Genomic DNA, 21,883 nt, shown 5'->3' on the forward strand with positions numbered 1-21,883 from the left:
TAATAACAACAAACCTTAAAGGCAATAAACAAGTCATCTAAAGATTGCCTGTTATGGGCCCAGCACGATGGCTCAGTGGCTAAATCCTCACCTTACACGTGCTGGGATCCCATATAGGCACTGCTTCATGTCCTGACAGTCCCACTTCCCATCCTGTTTGTGGCATGGGAAAGCAGTCGAGGAAGGCCAAAAGCTTTGGGAGCCTGCAATTGCATGGGAGACCCAGAAAAAGCTCCTGGCTGCTAGCTTCAGATCAGATCAGCTCTGGCTATTGCAGCCACTTGAGGAGTGAACCAGGAAACAAAATATTTTTCTCTGTAAATGTGCCTTTCCAATTAAAAAAAAAATTAATCTCAAAAAAGATTGTCTGCTACACAGACTATCTTCTTTGGTTCTACTTCCTAGCAGAGTCCGTCAAAGACTCCACAGATGTCCTTTATAATACCCGAGGCCTCCATTTAAATATGGCCTGAAATAAAAAAAACTGATCGAAAGCATGCCAAAATTCTTAAGTCCTTCAGAAAGACAAAATTTGTTCTATACGGAAGTTATACAACATAATAAGGTCAGCAACCATCCTTCAACTACTTTCTTGCAAATTCAATGTCTTAAATTACCACTGCTTCATCTACCACTGACTATGTATCACTACTAGCTGGGGCAAGATGACATAGCCAGTTACTTCTCTGCCAGCAGCACTGCCATTCCATGAGGGCACCAATTTGTGTCCCCATTCCTCTTTGATATGGCTCCCTGCTTTCATTCATAAAGGAAGCAAAACAAAGATTTCTTAACACACATGAAAATTAAAAGACCTGGGGGGGGGGGGAGCGCCAGCACAGTGGCTCAATTGGCTAATACACATGCAAATGCAGGTTCATGTCCTGACTGCTCCACTTCTGACCCAGCTCTCCACTTACAGTCTTACAGTAGTGGAGGAAGGGCTAAGTCTTTGTGACTCTGCACCGACGTGGGACACCTGGAAGGAAGATGCTCTTGGTTCCCAGCTTTGGATCAACTCAGCTCTGAACATCTGGGAAATGAACCAGCAGATGGAAGACCTATATTTCCTTCTCTCACTGTAAAATTTACCTTTCAAATAAAAATAAATTAGGAAACAACAACAACTAAACAACAACAACAAAAAAATCCCAAAAGATAAAGGGGCTGGTGCTGTGGGGTATCAGGTTAAGCTGCAACCTGTGACACTGGCATTCCATATCAAAGTGCCAGTTTAATCCTTGGATGCTTCACTTTGTTCCAGCTCCTTCTTAACATGTCTGAGAAGGCAACAAAGAACTTGGTCACTGCCACGCAAATGGGAGACCAGACATGTTTCAGTCTGGACCAGTCCTGGCCCTGGCCATTTGACAAGAGAATTAGTGAGTAGATTTCAATATTTCTCTTCCTCCCCATCCTCTACCTGTTTTATGTGTGTCACTGTGTCTGTCAACTAAATCTAAGGAACCAAAGGAAGAGAGGGACCGAGGGAAGAATGATGTGGTCAGGGAGTGACCTGGAATGGGAAACCTTACATGGACAGAAATGACTATCATCAGTTTACTGATATCCAACAGAACAGCTCATCCTTTTCATTACAATGTGCGTATGTTCTTAACAAAAATGTCACTTGACAATCTTTCAGAAAACTTAAAAAAACTGCATGTGAACAGTTGGGATGGGGGCAGACCAGACCCGGCAAAACTACAACACCTGTTGGCCTCATATGAGCTGATCCGGGAAAGGCCAGGCTGGGTTGATTGTTCCTACTGGTGCATACATAATAAGTCAGAGTGTGTGTGGGTTGGTTGGGCTCTGCCGCAGCATCAGCAGGCAGATGCTGGCAAGGGGGGCTAATTCTGTCAAGCCAAACTGCTCAACCACCTGGAGAGTGCAGGATCCATGAATGGGGCCAGTAGCGAAACAGTGGGCATCTCCCTTCTGGGTTGACATTCCATCTGGTGAATGTGAGAACCAGCCTTCTCCCTTGCTCTCTTTCTGCCTCCCAGATACAGGAAGGGAAAAAGAGGATGTAGCCCTTGATGCTCTGAGCCCTAATCAACTATGTCAAGATCATAAGTAAGTAAATAAATTAATTTATATTAAAAAAAGGCATGTGAACAATAAAAACATCATATTTTGTATAAGAGAAAAATTCCTCCAATTAGATTTATAGAGATGGGTAAATAATAAGCCCTCTTTGAATGAAGAAAAATTGCCTACTGGATATGTGTGCAGAGTGGGCACATAAGAGGAGAAAATGTGTACTTACCATTAGTAGACAATAGAAACTGAGCAGCATTTTTCTGGGGTAACCACCTAATTTTGTTGATCTTTTCTTCTATTTCTAAACTTTTCAAGTAGTCAAACTCTGGTTCATGGCTCTGAAAGGTGCTGTAAACATTGTATTCTCCTCTGCTATGAGATTGGATTTTGTTCTAAAATGGAAACAAACATTTGGACCATTGTTGAGAAATATCTCAAAGTAACCAAACACGAGCAATTCTATCAATCCCCGCAAGCACTTTACACACAATTAGATTGTCTCATTCTTGAATGTTTCTGAGGAATCAATAAGAAATCTTAAAGGGGAGGGAGGCTGAAATAAAACTCATTAAATAGACTCATTCAATAATATCCTTAAAACAAGGATGTAAAGCAGGTATTCGAATAGCAGTTAAACTGCTGCTTCTGCCACAAGGTTTGGTCCATTGTAGTTTTCTACTAACGGACTCCCTAGGTAACACAGATGGCTCAAGTACTTGGGCCTCTGTGATTTACATGGAAACTCAGAATCTGAATTCCTGGTTGCTGGATTTGACCTGGAACATCCCTTGCTGTTAAGGACACTGGAGGAGTGACCTGGAAGATAGAAAAGTTTTCTGGTCTCTTGCCTTCCAAATGAACAAAATAAACCTTAAAAAGTCAACTGTTCAAGAAAATGCAATGACTACATTTACTCACTCATTCCAGCTAGTCACTGCTGTCCAGACCTGATATATCCCACATTCACTGTCACCCAACAGTCTCCTCCTCATGTACCCTGATTAACAACGGCTTGCCCTCCTTTACCCATCCTTCTTTATAGCATTATATCCAATGTTATTTTAGCTATGCAAGCTAGGTCATGAACAGACCAGTGTTATACTACTTCTTAATCAAACCTGAGCATAAGTCAGAATTCATCAGGCTCAGCTTCATACCTTCTGATCTATTATCACATAATTAAAAAGGTTTGTATCAAAAACATTAGATCTAGTTGAAAGAATATACAGAAAAGTGACAAACAAAAAAGGATACTACTCTTGAGTCAATTCTTTTGAGTAACCAAGCGAAATGTAAAAGATTACTTGATACTAATAGCAGCTGATCATAATCAAACATATGAAAATAAAGTCTAATTGAATCACCTTACAAGCCCCAAACTTGGCATGTGTGTTCTACTAGCTTTGACCTATTTTTATGGGTACAATTTTATTTCAACCTTCTGACAGCACTATCACATACTAGTCAGTGTGTTTGCAAATGTGAAGAATGTAGAGTGTAGCAAAAGAACATAACGCATCTCAGGGATGTGCAGGAAATAACATCAAACTCTGGGCTTTGGTCTTACTACATTCATCCATCAAATCAGATCACCTAATCCATTAATGGTATACACACTCAAATATCACTTCAGAAGATACCATAAACCTTCTACTTAAAGTTGCTCAGGCTCACCAGGCACATCATATGAAGGAAAAGATGATGTGCTAGACAGCAGATTTTTAGTATCAAGGACACATTTTCATTTATAGCTTAAAGCAAGAGATGGTAGTATTCAAGCACAACAGACTTAACAATCTTCATCTTCAAGTGACTAATATGTGTAAAAGAAAAATAGAAAGTAGAAATTTAGGTCTATAGAACTGAATTAAGCAGTACAAAGAGCAAAGGGAAGCTACATACGAAACTCATTTAAGGACCAACATGGAAAAACATACCTTATTAAAATACTTTCCATGAACATCATAGAGTCTACATGTTATCTATTACATGATCCAAAAACACAATTACGGAGTTTGTCAAGCAATCTCACTCAAGAAGGACCATCTCTTTACATCAGGGAGAAAAATGCATGGCACAAAATTACACTTTAAAAGTTAAAGGCACACGGGCCTGGCAGCATAGCCTAGCTATGCTTAGCCTAGCTAAGTCCTCGTCTTGAACGTGCCGGGATCCCATATGGGCGCCGGTTCTAATCCACTTTCCATCTGGCTCCCTGCTTGTGGCCTGGGAAAGCAGTCAAGGTTGGCCCAAAGCTTTGGGACCCTGCACCCGTGTGGGATACCCGGAAGAAGTTCCTGGATACTGGCTTTGGACCGGCATGGCATCGGCTGTTGCGCTCACTTGGGGAGTGAATCATCGGACGAAAGATCTTCCTCTCTGTCAATCTGACTTTCCAATAAATAAAAAAAAAATTAAAGGTACAGGACTGAGTACAAGCATTAGCTTTATCTCCCTCTTAAAGTATCACCCAGCCAGGCCGGACCCAATGCTGGGGACTCAGGCCAAAGGTACTGCCGCCAGGCGGTCACTGAGTCTTAGGCTTTGGGTGGCCATTACGCCTATTTGGCGCTAGGCCCTGCCTGCTGGCTGCCCAGCGGCGAGCTCTGGAGGTTTTAGGATATGTAATTGTTGCCTAGGGACATCCATAGATAAAGCCAGTATGAGATGAGGTGAGGGATGAATTCTGGGTGATTCCCAGCAACAGGGTCACGCAACATGCTGGCAAGTGTGGGGACTGAGACCTGGCGACTTGGAGGGGAGAATCCATGATATCTATTTAAGCCAGAATGATGCACCAGTCCACATGGGAGTCCTGAGATGGGCTGTTAGTGTAGAGCATCACTGACTGCCACACACAGTCCACACAAAAGCTATGGCTGGGGGCCTGTCTGGCAGGGCTAGGTACCTGTACCTGACTGACTAGTGGAATAGGGGACAGGTCACACTTGGCAGGCTCAAGACACTAACCAGCACATGAGAGAACCAGGACCGGGGGGGTGTAGATTCTGTGGGGGAAGTGTGGACCAAACCCTATAGAAACACAAGTACAACTGGTTAGCTCACAAGCTGGAGTGGTGATGGGCTGAGCTAGGTGTGACCATGGAACCTGCCATCACATACGAGTAACGGAACTGGCAACAGTCTGGGCAGGTCAAGGCAGCAGCACCTGAATGTGCACCCTAAAACAGGATGTGGGGTGAGCCGACCTGCACCTGGAAGGAGGAGGGCCAGGCAGGGCCGAGCAAATCTCAACTCACAAGGAAGAACAAAAATCAGGCTGGAGCACAGGTCATGCTGAACTAGACTTTTATACCTACTGGTCTGCATGAGTCAGGAATACTAGGCCACAGCATCGAAGGCAAAGGCTGAGACAGGTGAGAGGCTAAGCCAGCTGGGTCAGAGCAACCACTGGCATGCGCATAATCTAAGGCTGGGAACAGGCTCAGCTGGGGAGCTGAGACAGTATACCCTCGCTGGGTTGTGGTTCCCACTGGTGAGTGCAGGGGCCCGAGTGGGGGCTGCGTTCTGCTCTGAATAAGGCTGCAGTATCCCTTGGCACAAGTGTGAACTAAAGCTGCCCCTACTGAGCAGTGTCTGGGTATGGATGAGCTTTGGCTGGGCTGAAACATCCAACAGTAAGAACTGGAATGGATTGAAGGCCAGTCAAGAAAGGCCACTGTTCCTACTAGCACAGGAGGTGGGCTAAGCGGGGCTGGCCCATGGACCCACAGTATGCCAAGATCTGCCATGGGGAGAGATGCTGATGGAGGAGATTGAGAAATTCATCTGTTGGACACAATCGCTGCAGGTGAGCTCAAGAACCACGACTGGGAGCAACCCAGACGACTCTGAATAGATTTCATCAGTTTGGAATGGTGAGACTGGCAGCAATTCAGATCTGCTGAACTATCAAAACTGCTTGAGCAGACCCTTGGAGCATGCCCCACATCAGGGACCTGGGATGGATGGGAGGCTGGGTACAGCTTCTCCCTTTGTTTCTCCCCTGAACCTAGATATAGGGGGAAAAATGATTAGTGTGTAAAAAATGATCTTGCCCACTTTCCTGTAGCCCTTGACCCTTTGTACCCTAATAAACTATAAGATTATAAGATACACACACACACACTTAGGCATCTCTAAACAAAAAAAGTTAAAGACACAGGACTAAATACAAGCATTAGCTTTCCCTCTCAAAGTATCTTGTTTTAAAAACTATGCTAAAAGAATTCTTAAAGACAAATCTGCAGGAGGGCCAGCATAGAGGTGTAGTAGCCGCCTAAGCCTCTCTCTGCAGCACCAACATCCCACAGCAAGCAGGCTCACATTCCAGCTGCTGCACTTCTGATTCAGCTCCCTTCACATGCAGTGGAGGATGGCTCAAATGTTTGGGCCCTTGCACCCATGTGGGAGAAGCAAAACAGACTGCTGGTTTTGAATATACCATGAGCTAGATGGTATTTCAGAAGAAAAAACAAAATGAAGAAAAACAAAACAGCAAAGCCTAAGTGTCAAATCACTCAATTCAAAACAATTGTTGCACAGTAGAATCCAGCAGAACAATTCAATGTTTAAACACAAATAAAAGCAAGACAGTGAATTTTTATAATTTAAGTCATAACTCGTCAAATAAAAAATAAAAACAGTGCAGAAACAGTGACAAATTTGAATAAGAAAAAAAATTTTTTAAGTTCCAAAAAGCCACAACCTTTTGTACATCTTCAGTGTGAAAAAGGTCTTTAAAACCTGGCTGCTTCACCTTCTGTCCAGCTCCCTGCTCATGGCCTGGGAGAGCAGTCGAAGATGGCCATAAGCCTTGGGACCTTGCACCTGCATGGCAGACTTGGGAAAAGCTCCTGGCTTCAGATTGGCTCAGCTCCGGCCGTTGTGGCTAGTTAGGTAGTGAACGAGCGAAAGGAAGATCCCTGTCTCCCCTCTCTGTAAATCTGACTTTGCAATAATAATAAATAAAAAGCTAAAGTTATACATTTACATGTTATTACAACTTGTTTTATTAATACTACTTTAGTTTGTTCACTACAGGCAATCATATTTGGTTTATATTTTATAACAAAAAAGTAGTCCTTAAGGCCCAGCACTGTGGTACAGCAGGTAAAGCTGCCACTCGTTACCCTTGCACGCCCACAAGGCACCAGTTAATGTGCTGGCTGTTTTACCTGCAATCCAGCACACAGAGAAGGGCCTGTAAAAAGCAGCAGAGCGCGTCCCAAATGCTTGGGTCCCTGTTACTCATGCAGGAGCCTGGAAGGAGCTCCTGACTTGGCCCGGCCCTGGCCACTGCGGCCTTCTAAGACATGAGATCCGGAAGATCTTTGTCTTTCTCTCCCTTTCTGTGTCTGCCTTTCAAACAAATTAGTCACAAATAAGGGTAATACTTTAGCAGTCTTGAAAAATGGACATTCAATGATTGAAAGCAGTGGTAAAACAGAATCATACCTCATAATGAGTATCAAGGCATTCAAGAAACAGAGGAAATGTTACAAAATTAAGCAAAAAAAAGTTTTCCAATGAAATAAACAGAAAAATCTAAAATTTTCATGAAACGGTGAATAATAGTTACGGTTATTTTTCAAAAATTTATCAACTGACATTTACTCAGTTAGGACTCACTTGGAGCGCCTATTATGTACCAAGCAATATGTAATTTACAATGTCAATCACAATTTCTTAACCACCAAACTATATTATAGTGGACAGATAATCTGATTTAAGTAGCAGGTTGAAATAATCAGAAAGTCAAATCAAGTAACATTCTTCTGTGTATAATAAAATTTAAAGGGGATGTATAAATTATAATGAGTGTTAGCAATTTACTCTGCTATAAAAATCTAAAATGTCAATGTTCTTCTATTATCTAGTAAGAATCTTGGTTGTAAACCATGCTACAGAATAAGGGGTAAGATTATATAGGAAGTATGTTTATTTTGCATGGTGTTAAGGAAGCCCCTCAATGCACGTGTGCACACACATACACACACACACCATGCACCACATAAAAATACTGCCTCTTTCATTCGTCAGCATTACATATTCTGAAATTTGAACCACACAGAGAAGATTAGTATGAGGCCTGCATTAGGATGACATGCCAATATATAAAGGGACATATGCTTAATTTTTAAAAAAACTAAATCACCACAACCATCATTATTTTTTTCTTCAAAAAAGAAAGTACCGCCTTTCTCAGATTCCAATGTTTTTTCCACTTTGGTTGTGAGCAAAAAGGTCTCCAAACTTCTTTCTTTCAAATTGAAATTTCAATCTGATTTGGATTCATAAGAAACTATTTCTCTGGTTCTAGATTCCCAATGGTAATACTTTATTATCTAATTAAGAAGCAAAATGATTTTTTTCCATTTTGTCTCTCTCTCTGCCCCTGAGGTTCCTACCGTAATACAACTATCCTGGACCCCAGATTCCTCATGTGTGTAGAGAACCCATTTTTTCCTTGGAGCGACAGAACAGTTATTGAAAAAGTAACACAGAATGGTTTGATTCCTAGGCTTAACCAGCTGCACTATAATGTCCATCTCCTTCTTTCTATATGTTAAAGGAGAAAATATCAGTAACTAACTTAAAGAAACACACAGTCACAAGATTTTTGGTTGAGTTATGAACTGGTAAAAATTCCTGGGAGGTACACACCAATGGCCAGAGCTGAGTCTATCTAAAGCCAGGAGCCATGAGCTTCTTCTGGGTCTCCCAGGTGGGTGTAGCATCCCAACGCCCTGGTCCATCCTCGATTGCTTTCCCAGGCCACAAGCAGGAAGCTGGATGGGAAGCTGGGCCGCTGGGATTAGAACCAGTGCCCATAGAGGATCCTGGCACAAGCAAGGGTAGGACTTTAGCTACTAGGTTACTATACCCCATTCACAGGTTTGATTTCTGGCCTTAACAAAACAAACAAACAAAAACAGCTGAAGACATCTCAAGGGCCAGCATTGTGGTGTTAGTGGGTTAAGCTGCCACCTGGGATGCTGGTATAGCATATGCACTAGTTCATGTCCTGGCTTCTCCATTTTCCTGTAATATACCTACCTGGGAAAGCAGCACAGCATGGCCCACCCATTCACACAGGAGGCCTCAGATTGGCTCCTGACTTTGGCCCAGTCTCAGCCTGGCTACTGTGGCTATTTGTGAAGTCAACTAGTGCATGGAAGAGCTCTCTCTTTCATCACTAAACCTTCAAAAATCCTCTTCTCCAGCTATCAGCAACTGCTTAGGTTGCCCTATATCTAGGCGTTACACTGCTGGGAGAAAAGAAGCCAACAGTTATCTGGTGGGCACTCTGAGCTGGTTAAAATCAAATTTGTGTTAACTATTTGTGTGCCAGCATAGTTGTCAAGCCAAGACACACCACCCTGGTTCCTAGGCGTCTCGCTCTGCTGTGTGTGGGGATTCCCAGAAAAGGGGTAATGGGGACATGTTGGAGTAGGAACTTCTGAGGGCATGTTTGACAGGTGAAAAGTGACTTCTGGAGCTTACACACATTGGGCCTTGTGGCTAGGCAAGGGAGCTGAGTCGGCATGGTTTAAAGGAGGGAAACCATAGGGCATGCCTGGGTCAGGCCAAGGCATGCGCCCATGTGGGAGACCTAGGCTGGGCTGTGTAGCAATATCCACTGCCCGATGGTGCACACAAAATCTGGGGTTGGGAGGAGGAGAAGGGCAAGCCTGGCTGGACTGGGCTGGACTGGGCTGGACTGGGTTGGGCTAGGTGGTAATATTTACCCATGAGTGTAAGGGCAGGGGGTTGGTCATGTCAAGTTAGGCCATGGCGCCCACTGCAACATGAGAGATCAGATCTGAGGGCAGATTCCATAGGGGAGATTTGGACTCACATCTGTGGGATTGCAGTACTTGCTGGTTTGTGCTAAAGCTTGGATAGTGGTGGGCTGAGCCAAGCTGGACCACAAAACTCACTTGACACTCATGGGAGCTAGAGATGGGAGGAGGATTGCTGGGCTGCAGCACCCACCAGCATGCATGAGATCTGGAGTTGAAGTGGGCCTGGTAAGGCAAGTTGGGTAACTCCTCTGCCAGGTCCCAGTTCCTGCTGTTAAGCATTAAGTCAGGGCTGGGGGCAGATCTGGCTGGACCAGGCACATCACCTGATAGCATATGTGAGCTGGGTTCAGAGGAGGGTTAGGTTCACCTAAGCCACTGCACACGCTGAACACTTGAAAATCAGGGCTGTGGGCAGGACTGGTAGGGATTATTGGGCAAAGTCCCAACTAGGCCACAGCACCCGTTAGTGTACCCGTTAGTGTTACTGTACGGTGGGCTGAGCTGGCCTAGGCTGCAGCATCCATCGGTTCATGTGCAAGATGGGGCTAGGAATGGAACTGACCAGTAACTGCATTCACAGATAAGAACACTGGATGGTTTGGTTGGGGGACCAGACTTGACCCTCACTGGCTAGTACACAAAATTCAAATCTGTTACCAAGTGAGATGTCTTGGCAGAACTCCCAGCTAGACTACTGGACTCAAAACTTGGCCACAGAGAAAATCACAAGATATGCAGTCCAACCCCATAGTATGCATGTTGAGACTGGGCCTCCTCAGTTGCTGATGCCTGTGTGGACGACAGGCCTAGATGCACATGGGAAACAAGACAGCCAGCTTATCTAGGCCAGCAGAGGGCGTTGAATGCCTAATCAGAGGATTGCAAGCAGAATATGCTCGGCTACTCTCCTGGCTAAGCTTTGCAGGAAGGGTAAGGGGATGTAGACACACTAAGAATGAGTTTGGTCAGCCAACAGATCTTGCAAACATCTCAAACCTGGTGCAACAAAGCCGACAATGTCTCAGAACTATCAAAGCCACAAACGTAACACTCTCAGAATGCTTTTCTCCACAACGAAGTCGAAGGCATCAGCAAATGACTGTCCCCCACCCCCAGATGCAGGGGCAGCAAGGAGTGGCCCCTCCCTCTTCCCTTTCTGTGGACAAAGGTGAAAAAAAATCCAAACATGTGTCCTCCCCACATTTCTCTTTACCTGAACCTTTCCCACCCTAATTAGAGACCTACATGGGCATGTACCCCTTGTAACTAAGAAAACAACAACAAAAACAAAAACATCCTGTTTTACCTAATACCTGGTATGTTCAGCAACCAACAGAGGTACTTTAATGACATTTTACTCCTAGAGAATAAAATAAGAAACTCCAATGAACTGGAAACCTCAACAGATTAATAGGTCATTGATGACATGATGACCCTGAAAAAACCCGACAAGAACAGATGGCTAGATAAATTCATGAGGAAATACCAGTGCTAGGACCCAGGTCTTTCAACTTCCTGTACAATCTCTTTACAACTTCTGCCCAAATGTAAAGAGATTAACAGTTACTATTACAAGTCAGAGGATTGGGGCCAGCAAGATGTCATGGCAAGCTAATCCTCTGCCTGCAGTACTGGTGTGCCAAAGGGGTACTGGTTTGTATCTCTGATGTTCTACTTCTGACACCAATATTCCTTGGAAAGCAGCAAAATATGGTCCAAGACCTTGAGAACCTACATGTGGCACCTGGAAAAAGTTTCTGGCTTCCAATCAGTCTAGCTCCAGCCATTGCAGCCATTTGAAGAGTAAACCAGAGGATGGAACATGTCCTTCTCTTTAACTCTTTTAAATTAAATGTTAAAAATCAAGACTCTTGGGCCCGGCGCGGTGGCGCAAGTGGTTAAAGGTCCTCGCCTTGCACGCCCCGGGATCCCATATGGGCGCCGGTTCTAATCCCGGCAGCCCCGCTTCCCTCCCAGCTCCCTGCCCGTGGCCTGGGAAAGCAGTCGAGGATGGCCCAAAGCTTTGGGAACCTGCACCCGCGTGTGGGAGACCCAGAAGAGGCTCCTGGCTTCGGATCGGCATAGTATCGACCCGTTGCGCTCACTTGGGGAGTGAATCATCGGACGGAAGATCTTCCTCTCTGTCTCCCCTCTGTGTATATCCGCCTTTCCAATGAAAAAAATAATAAAAATAAATCTTAAAAAAAAAAAAAAATCAAGACTCTTCATTCACATTCTCTGCCTATAACCTAGATTTCCACAACCATTCCTCTCCAACATTTGCTTGCTATTCTTACAAATTTAAGTGAATGCTCCCATATTAACTCAAAAAGGACGTTTCACTCCCTCATTAAACATCACCAAACTAAGTTAACTCCTCTGTAGAAACAATTATGCATCTTTTGTAGTACAGACTGTCTAGAAATACCACATTAAAGATCAAAAAAGCAAGCAGGAAGGACATTTGAGAAAGTTTCCAGCATTCTGAAGAGTCCTCACATTATTCTAGAAAGAACACAGAGAGAAATAAAGAACAATCTCTTCTCTCCCTTTCTCCTATCTGTCCTTTGTAACTCACCAGGTTGTGACAGGGAATCTGGAGGCAAACTGGAAATCAGCTACTTCTACTACTACTATTTCAATTCAAGACACACATAAACAAAAACTGCACAAGCTGTGAAGTATATCACCACCTACTCCAACAGCTAGTCAGAATTATCCAAAATAATTGTATTACTGTTTTCATTACCAAGTATGTGAGGTAACTTATCATGAAAAAACTTTACAAGTTCATAGAAAACAAATGATAAGTTTTGATATAAGAAATTCAACCTACACATCTCAGCAGTTTTCTATGCCACGCTTCTACATCAGATTCTGTGTAAAAGAGCAACTATACAACCATGTTGGTTAAAGAAATACATATTAGGTCCAGTGCAACGGCTCAGTGGCTAAATCCTCACCTGGAATGCGCTGGGATCCCAAATGGGTGCCAATTCGTGTCCCGCCTGTTCCATTTCTCGGGCCTGTGGCCTGGGAAAGCAGCAGGATAGCCCAAAGCCTTGGGACCCTGCACCCACAAGGGAGACTGGGAAGAAGCTCCTGGGTTCAGATTGGCTCAGCTCCAGCTGTTGCAGCCAGTTGGGGAGTAAACCAGGACAGAAAATCTCTCTGTAAATCTGCCTTTCCAATAAAAAAAAAAAAGTCTTAGGAAAAAAAAAATGAGATAGCATCCAGAGGGCCAAGCATTGTGTCAGAGCAGGTTAAGGCATCACTTGCAAATATAGTACTCTCTCTCTTTTTTTAAAAAAGATTTATTTATTTTTACCGCAAAGTCAGATATACAGAGAGGAGCAGAGACCGACAGGAAGATCTTCCGTCTGGTGACCAAGTGACCCCTATGGCCGGTGCTGTGCCGATCTGAAGCCAGGAGTCAGGAACCTCCTCCAGGTCTCCCACGCTGGTGCAGGGTCCCAAGAACTTGGGCCGTCCTCAACTGCTTTCCCAGGCCACAAGCAGGGAGCTGGATGGGAAGTGGAGCTGTTGGGATATGAACTGGAACCCATATGGGATCCCAGCATATGCAAGGCAAGGACTTTAGCTGCTAGCCCACTGCGCCGGGCCCATTGCAGCATTCTTAAAACAGAGTGCTGACTCTGAGTACTGGCATCTCTGATTCTAATCTAATTTCCTGTTAATGGAACGCAGGAGATGATGTCCCACGTAACTGGGCCCTATTACCCATGTGGGGACACGCAGCTAGTGTTTCTGGCTCCTGAGTCTGGGATGGCCCAGACCTGGCCACTGCAGCAATTTGGGGGATGAACAAGAAGATCTCTGTTTATCAAATAAGATAAATAATTTGTTTTTAAAAAAACAGAAGCTAAAAATGCTAATCAATGATCAATCTGAAATAAATTCAAACTGAATCAAGAACCTCTGTATGACTATTCATTTCTCTACGTTTTGATTGGTGACAGGCAGATATCCAAGAGGATGACATAACATGCTTTGGCATTTCTGAAAGTTTTAACAAATGCTGTAGAAAGGAATGTGGAACAATGTCAAAGACTAAGATTTTAAGATCTCTGCTGTTACTGTATGAATTTTCTTCTTTAGTTAGTAAGATCAATGTAAAGACTGGGTGGGCCAAAGGCCTAGCATTAAAGATGCTAGTTGATGCCCATGTCCCATACTGATGTGTCTGAATTCAACATGCAGCATCCTTTCCAATTCTACCTTCCTGGGAGGCAGCAGTGACTGCTTCAATGGTTAGGTCTTGGCCACACATGTGAAATTTCCAGCTCCTGTCCTTAACCTGGTCCAGCCCTAGCCAATGCACACAGTTGGAGAGTGACCAAGAGATAGTTTATCTTTCTTTAAATACAGCAGGGAAACAGAAGGAAAGAGGGAAAAAGGACAAAACTAATATTGATCTAATGCCATGGAATTTTCCACCAAAGACTGGCATAATTATCAAAGAATAAGAAATATTAATTGGATGTTCAGCAGTGCACACTGGAATATAGGATTAGTTGGACTGAACAGTAGTGACCAAGTCCTAATCACACACAGAGCTTTGCTACTAAACTAAGCAACATAAACTTGTTAAATAATTTTCTGGGATTTACCTTAAAATTTAACTTAGGGAAAGAATATTTCTAAGTTATACTTCATTTTAAAAATACTACCATTCATATAAATGTGTAACATCATACCAAATATGATAGGTACTGAAATAAGGATATCTCTAAGTACAAAGCACCTACATTTATAATCAGTGACAGACACTGAAGATTACATTGCATCTAGAAGCTTTCCCAAAAAATGGCTTACAAATGTGGAAAATTAATCAGTGCAATACAGCAACATGATATTGCAAAGATTGAGATTCAGGGAGAAAAGGACAACCATTGTTCTTCTAAGGTCACTTTAACAAAATACACTGATTTTTACACTAAGATTCTAGGCAACCAATTTCTCTGAAAATTTTCAATAAGGTTGACAGACACATGAAAAAGTGCTATTTTTCCTGCCAATTGCCTTTTTCAGAAAAACAGTAACTGCTTGCTTCTTTTTAGAAGAACATGTATTTGAAATATTTGCATGATATAATGAATGTCAAAAATCATACAAAATACTTGTTAACAAGTGGTTAATCCCTATTTTCTAATAAAAGTGAAATGTCTTAATTTCTCTGACTCACATGTTAGACATTTAATTCCACATTAACACAATAACATCTCTAGGAAAGCACTAAATTACTGCATCTCTCGTATTACAGCATTTATATAATTTCTTATTTCATCATTTTTCTCATTTTTACTTTAAACTACCACCCATAGAAGGTGATAATGACTTCATTGTCAGTTGTTTCCAAATTAGCTTTTGACAACTTAGTTTAAAATGATACAATGAGCTCATTAAAAATGAAGACTCTCTGAAACCCCCATGACTATTCAACTTGTGAATTTTCTTAAAGAGTAAACAGAGTCAGCAAAATTAACTCTAGAAAGTTTCCCCCCCGCCACATACCTATTTTTAAAACAAAACCAAGTGTGGAAAGCCACTAAGAAAAAGGTTTATTTAAGGACAGAAAACATCTAAGTGAAGGCCTGCTTTAAGTAGCAAATCTAATATTAATATTTTGGTTACTTACTAAGAAGGGACGCAAAGAATACTGAAAAGACACATATCATGTTTTGTATACTAATTGTTAGTTTTATCGCTAAGTAATGAAGTCATATCATCTCTCATTTTTATAAAAAGGGAAATTGTAATGAAATGGAAGGACATTCTTTTTTTTTTTTTTTTAAAGACTTATTTACTCCCCAGGTGACCGCAACGGCCGGTGCTGTGTCAATCCTAAGCCAGGAGCCAGGAACCTCCTCCAGGTCTCCCATTTGGGTGCAGGGTCCCAGGCCTTGGACTATTCTTGCCTGCCTACCCAGCCACAAGCAGGGAGCTGGATGGGAAGCAGGGCTGCTGGGATCACGGCGCATTCAAGGCAAGGACTTTAGCCACAAGGCCACTGTGTGGGGCCCTGGAAGGATATTCTTACAATTGGCATAGGCCTTTAAGTGTACTACTAAGATACCAGTTAAAATGCTCATACCCCAAATTGGGTTCCTGTCACCCACAATAGAGATCTGGACTAAGAGAATGGTTTTTGATTTGTGGGTATCTGGGGAGCAAACCAGCAGATGAGGGCATATTCTCTCTCCCTATTGTCACTCACTACCCCCACCTATTCACCCCGCCAACAATCTTTACAGTGAAGTTTTTTATTGTTTGAAAAGAGGAACAGAAACCTGATACACCATCCTCCCCCAGTCCCACGAGACCACTCTTTGTCAAACAAAGCTTGAGTCTTTATTTCAAACTTTCTTCTGACCAAAAAATAGGAGACGTATTTAGTGTTGGTGCACTGTCTAACCAAACACTATTAATTTCTTTTAAAATTGAATTACCTACCTCACTGGGGGTGTTGTGAGGATTAATTCATTAGTGTTTGTAAAGCACTTTGAGATCCTCAGGTCAAAGGCGCTATAGAAGTGCAAAGTAGTAGTATTATTACTATATTCTTTGCTTATTTAAGGAATTTACAATCCTTTAAAAGCTAACTCTGTGTTTCATCCAAAAGTCTATTTGTAAAATCCTGCATTTTATCTACATCACTTTCACCTCCTTTTGAGTATATTTAAGAGAGCTGGAGGCAGGATACTTCAAAACAAATTTAAAAATTTTATCTGCAAATGGAAGGAGAGACTAACAGGAAAACTCATTGTGACCAATTATGTTTAGCCTGAAGTTTTAGTGAGACATCTTGTTAACTAGATTTAGGAGTGTGCCTAAATTGTAGGTAAAATGAAACAAAAAAAATTCTATTTTAATAGCTTCTGCAATGAGGAAATCTTCAAGGAAAAAGGAAGCAATTTCCAATAAACTCAATTTAAATCTAGCACTGCAATTAAAATTACATCACATGCAACTGTCACTTAAATCTTTTTTTTTTTTTTTTAAGCCAACAATAACACCATTGTTAGAATGAACTGACATCAAAATAACTGAGCTGGCCGAGCACTGAGAGGAGGAAAGTAACATTTACTTTATGGAATTTTAACAGAAAAATCGTAACCAAGAGCCAAAAACTGGTTAAAATCTCGGATTATTCTACTACTTCCCACCCCCTTCTCCAACCAAGTAATTTCAGAATTAAAGTGTTATGTCTTATAATCGAAACACCACATACAACATGTATGCATCATGCACCCACACAAAGCTGAGACAGTTACCGAAATACTTGATATCCTATTAATAAACAGAAACTTGTTCTAAAATTTGTCATGTCCTCTGATGAGATTCTCCAATGTTAACAAAAACTCCAAAACTGAAAGATTTTGATATTAAACTTTGAACACATACCTCCTGCTCCTGTTGAAAGATGACGACTCTACCACCTTTATCTCCTGTTGCTAGTAACTCTCCAGAATGATTAAATTCTACCGTAGAAATTATGTCTGCTGTATGGTTGAAACAAAAACAAAAAGAAAGAAGTTAGTTTTTCTTTCCTACCTTACTGGTTTCAGAAGTTAACATGTTTTCTGTAACACGTTCCAAGCCTATACATCAACCTGTCATAAAAAATAAAGTGAATCCAAGATGCTGCTTGAAACACTTATGCCCATATATAGGAGTGCCCGGCTTGGAATTCTGTTTCAAGGTTCTTTGCTAAGACACTCCTGGCAGTCAGAAGGTGATGATGATTCAAATACCTGGCTCCCTACCACTCATGTAGGAGACCCAAATTGAACTAAGCTCAAGGTTTTGGTCTAGCCCAACCTCAGCTTTGTGGGCACTTGGGGAGTAAATCACTGGATACAAGATCTTGACCTCTCTGCCATTCAAATAAATAAAAAATTTTTATGTCAATTTAAAACTCATGAATATTTATTTGAACATTCGTTTAAAAAATTATTTGTTAACACTATTTAAAAGATGGGATTAGAGTATGTGAGAGAAAATCTACTAGGCTAGTAGTTTACTACGCAACTGGCCATAATAGCCAGGACAGTCAGGCCAAAGCCACGAGACAGTGACCCCATCGAGAAACTCCACACAGGATGTGGGAAACAAGTACTTCTACTGTCATCCACCAGCTCCAAGGGTATACACAACCAGGAAGCTAGATTAGAAACCAAAGCAGGACTCCATCCCCAGCACTCCAATGTGGGACACGGCTACTCCAATTCATGGATCAACTACCTGGCTGCATTATAACACCTGCCTTTCATGAAATTTTGATCCAAAAAAAACCTTCTCAGGATAAATCTATGGTATTACATAATAAGAACACAATTAACACTACTGGCTTATTAATATTTCACTTAATTTGTTCATGCAAAGAGATTTGTAAGTTTTGAAACATTTTATGATGGCATCATTAAACAGTAATCATGTTGCTAACATGCAAACTCAAAATGATTTATAATTGAAGCAGATATTACTAGGATGAAGGTAATTTTTTTAAGTGTAAAAATATTTTCAGAATTCTGGCAGTCGTAAATTCAAATTAAGCCCTCAAAGCAAGCTTGCAAATAAAATCCATTTGTATTGTAAATGCTTTGTGCTTCACACCTTCAACATACACAGCTCTTCTTATAGCTCATAAACACTTTTAAGGGTAACAAGAACTACTCATGTTTTACAATAGTCAGCGCCAATTTCAACTAAAATTATCCAGGTTTTTGTTCTTGATTTTTGACACCAGAATTATTTTCATCTTACAGAAATGGACAGAAGCTACAGCAATCACACTATACAATGTACTATGTTATTAACAAGTTGAAGTTAATATACATTCTAAGTATGGACTTTTTCTGTAAGAAAAAGGTCATATTTTGGTGTACAGTAGTTTACTGCTACAGAATTTAGGAACGTGACTTTAGCAATAGGTGTTTGGCCTAAGAGCTACGACACTCTTTAGAACACCTACATCTCTAATGGAGGACCTGGGTTTGATTCCTAGCTTCACTTCTGGGTTCCAGACACAGACCCTGGGATGGGGTAAGATCAGGTTTCAGGTCTAGTCCACGATGGTGAGTGAGTATACATGGAGTTACATCTCTGTCTCTCAAATATATTAGGCCTTCAGTTTTAAAATTTACTGATCAATAGTTTATCCTGCACTGTAGCGTGTCTAGCCTGATATTAAAAAGCTTCCTTTGTTTTTTTCTTCGATTAGGTCAATAGCACTTAAAATCTTATTGAAAATTTTTCCAGACTCTTCTGTGATAGTGATTTCTCAAGAAGAAAGAATAGATCTAGTGTTGACACTGAATGTATATGTAACACGAAGGTGTAAAACTGTGTGCTGGACTATTCCATAAAGTCAAGCATCCAAAAGTATTTAGAAGCAGTCTGATAACATGTTCTGTATCGTGCCAATTTCTACAGTGAAGTTAAAGGAAGACAAACCTATGTTTCCTCCTTTGAAGCACATTAGAACTGCACAAAGTATCTTGAAACTAGAAACGCTTTCAGTTTGGTGAAACATTCACTACTGGAAACCTACACTGGATTAATTCTCTTGTTTACAAAGTGGAATAATGGACAAAATATCCCTTTGTGTAAGCTATTTTCTCTTTCTGGCAGGTCCAGGTTGTTGCATAAACTTTAAAAACAACAACTCTTTGTTAGGCACATTTACTAAGGGATATGTTGATGAGCAGCACAGCATGTTAGCTTCTCTGTCCAGCAGTAGTGAAAAGATGCGGAGATGAATGTGATGTAACACAGGGACAATGCTGAATCAATCATTTCAGTAAAATAACTGAGGAGATTGGGATTGACGGGGCAAAAGACAAAAATATGTTACTATAGAAGGCATATTATTTCAAATTGAAGATAGCAGCAATCCACAAAGCTAGCTAAATTGCAATCACTGGACATGTTGATGGAGGGATTAGAAGAGGGAGAATCATGATATTATGATGAAATTTCCAGAATAAAACTGATGCAGTACAGGTTTGTGCTTAGTAGTGAACCAGGCTTTCAGAAAGATGACAAAATGTTAAGAGGCTAGAAACAAATGATCCCAAGCTCTGCAGAGACTGATCACAAAAGGCAATAACCAAAGATTTAGACTGTTAAGACAATACAGACTAAAATCCTTGAGGCAGATAAATCACGGGAGAATGGATCTTGCCAGAGGTCAGGAATAAAAGAAAGTTTTACGAACAGCCAAATAAGTTAGTATGTAGCCAAATAGTGCAGACATGGACATCTGACACAGCAGTTACAAGGCTGGATTCCACATTCATGGCTGGCCTGGAATAATCGCACAACCCTGGCTCCAGTTCTTGACAATTCACACCCAGGGTGGGCACAAGGTGATGCTTCAAGTAACTCCCGCTCCTGGCTTCAGCCTGCTCCAGTCCTAGCTGATGCAGACATCTGGGGTGTGAATCACAGGGCACGTATATCTGCTTCTCCCTCTGCCTTTCAAATAAATGAGTTTTCTTTGTAGATGACACTTCATACTAGTGTGCCAAAATCAGTTATGGATTTGCATAGATATTACAGAGAAATCAAAACTGCACCCTCCAGTTCGGAATAACCTCCTCTGTTTATCCCAGTGTGTTGCCATGAAGAAGCAGAGCTTGGCAATAGTGGCAGCACCTTATCTCAGACAAGAATAGCCAAATAGGGCCAGGCACAATAACTTAGTGGCTAAATCTCCATCTTGCATTCACTGGGACGCCAGGATCAGATATGGATACTGGTTCCTGTTCAGGCTGCTCTACTTCCCATCCAGCTCCCCGATTGTGGCCTGGGAAAGCAGTAGATGTCCCAAAGCCTTGGGACCCTGCACCCACATGGAAGATCAGGAGGAATTTCCTGGCTCTTGGCTTCGGATTGGTGCAGCACTGGCTGTTGTGGTCACTTGGGGAATGAATCATCAGATGGAGGATCTCCCTGTGTATCTGACCTTGTAATAAAAATAAATAAATCTTAAAAAGTTCTGCTATACAAGAACTATCACTAGCCATTTGTAACTACTGAATTTTAACAAAGTGGCTACCATACCAGATATCATAAGTCTAAAACATCATTATAAGGAGTGATTAGTGACTTTCATCGTCAATCTGAGAATGTTGCAATGAAGAGAATCCTTAGTCTCTGAACAATGCACACAAGGTTGAAAAAAAAAAAAAAGAGATCTCTCTCATACACACACACTTCATTTCCTTGATACCAGCTTTAAAGCAACAACAGTGAAAAGCTACAAATAATGAGCTATAGATCTAGTAAAACTGAGCCTTATGTATAGGTTCTCACCAACCAATGAAGACTGTTATGGAACAAAAAAAAAATCTCTCCTTTTGAAAGGGAAAGAATCTTCCTTATGATGCTATTTTACAAATGAAAAATTCCTGTATTCATGTTATAATATTCTAACACAGTTCATCAAAGGGAGATATCTATCAAAGCATTAGTCAACTGTCCTATTATGCATTAAGACAGCACACTAATAATTTTAAAAACAGACTTCTACGTTATGTAACATGAAGTTTTACACAAAGTTGAATCTAAATATAGTATTAATAATAAAAGTCTAGGAATTCCTAATGTTACAATAGCAGAGTTAGGGTTCTCTGTTTTTTTTTTCTCATGATTTATCCATTTAAAGAGTTATAAAATAGATCTTCCATCTGCTGACTCACTCCCCAGATGGCCACAACATCTAGATCTAGGTGAAGCTGAAGCCAATGCCTCAGTGGACCCCGCCATGTGAATGGCAAGTACCTCACACTGGGTCCAGTGAGGCACTGCTTTTTGCAGCTCATTGGTAAGGAGCTGGATCAAAAGCAGAGCAGTCAGGTTTGAACCAGCCCCCAAGTGGATGTCAGTGCTACGGACAGCTGCTTCACTTGTTACGTGATAACACCAACCCAAAGCCCCTTGTTTTTTTCAATTGTCAGTAATTGCTTTGTTTGGGCAACAGAATAGAAGTTGACAATTGTCAA

General features: G+C 41.6%; 1 protein-coding gene and 1 non-coding gene across 4 annotated transcripts in view; one reads left to right on the top strand and one right to left on the bottom strand.

The window, feature by feature from the left end:
- PPP2R2A (protein phosphatase 2 regulatory subunit Balpha) overlaps positions 1–21,883 on the bottom strand; it is a 71,757-nt gene that overhangs the window by 7,876 nt on the left and 41,998 nt on the right. For all 3 annotated transcript variants that reach the window (XM_040966216.1, XM_040966218.1, XM_040966217.1), the window contains 2 exons: positions 17,280–17,377; positions 2,273–2,438 (listed from right to left, as the gene is read on the bottom strand). In XM_040966216.1, the coding sequence (XP_040822150.1) occupies positions 2,273–2,438; positions 17,280–17,377 (264 nt within the window). The remainder of the gene's footprint in view (positions 1–2,272; positions 2,439–17,279; positions 17,378–21,883) is intronic.
- On the top strand, positions 8,077–8,187 carry LOC121146910. The gene has a single exon (XR_005882285.1). It is a non-coding gene; the product is annotated as a U6 spliceosomal RNA (small nuclear RNA).

This window comes from Ochotona curzoniae, unplaced genomic scaffold (genome assembly GCF_017591425.1).
Source record: "Ochotona curzoniae isolate NIBS_2020 unplaced genomic scaffold, NIBS_Ocur_1.0 scaffold_4505, whole genome shotgun sequence".
NCBI lineage: Eukaryota > Metazoa > Chordata > Mammalia > Lagomorpha > Ochotonidae > Ochotona > Ochotona curzoniae.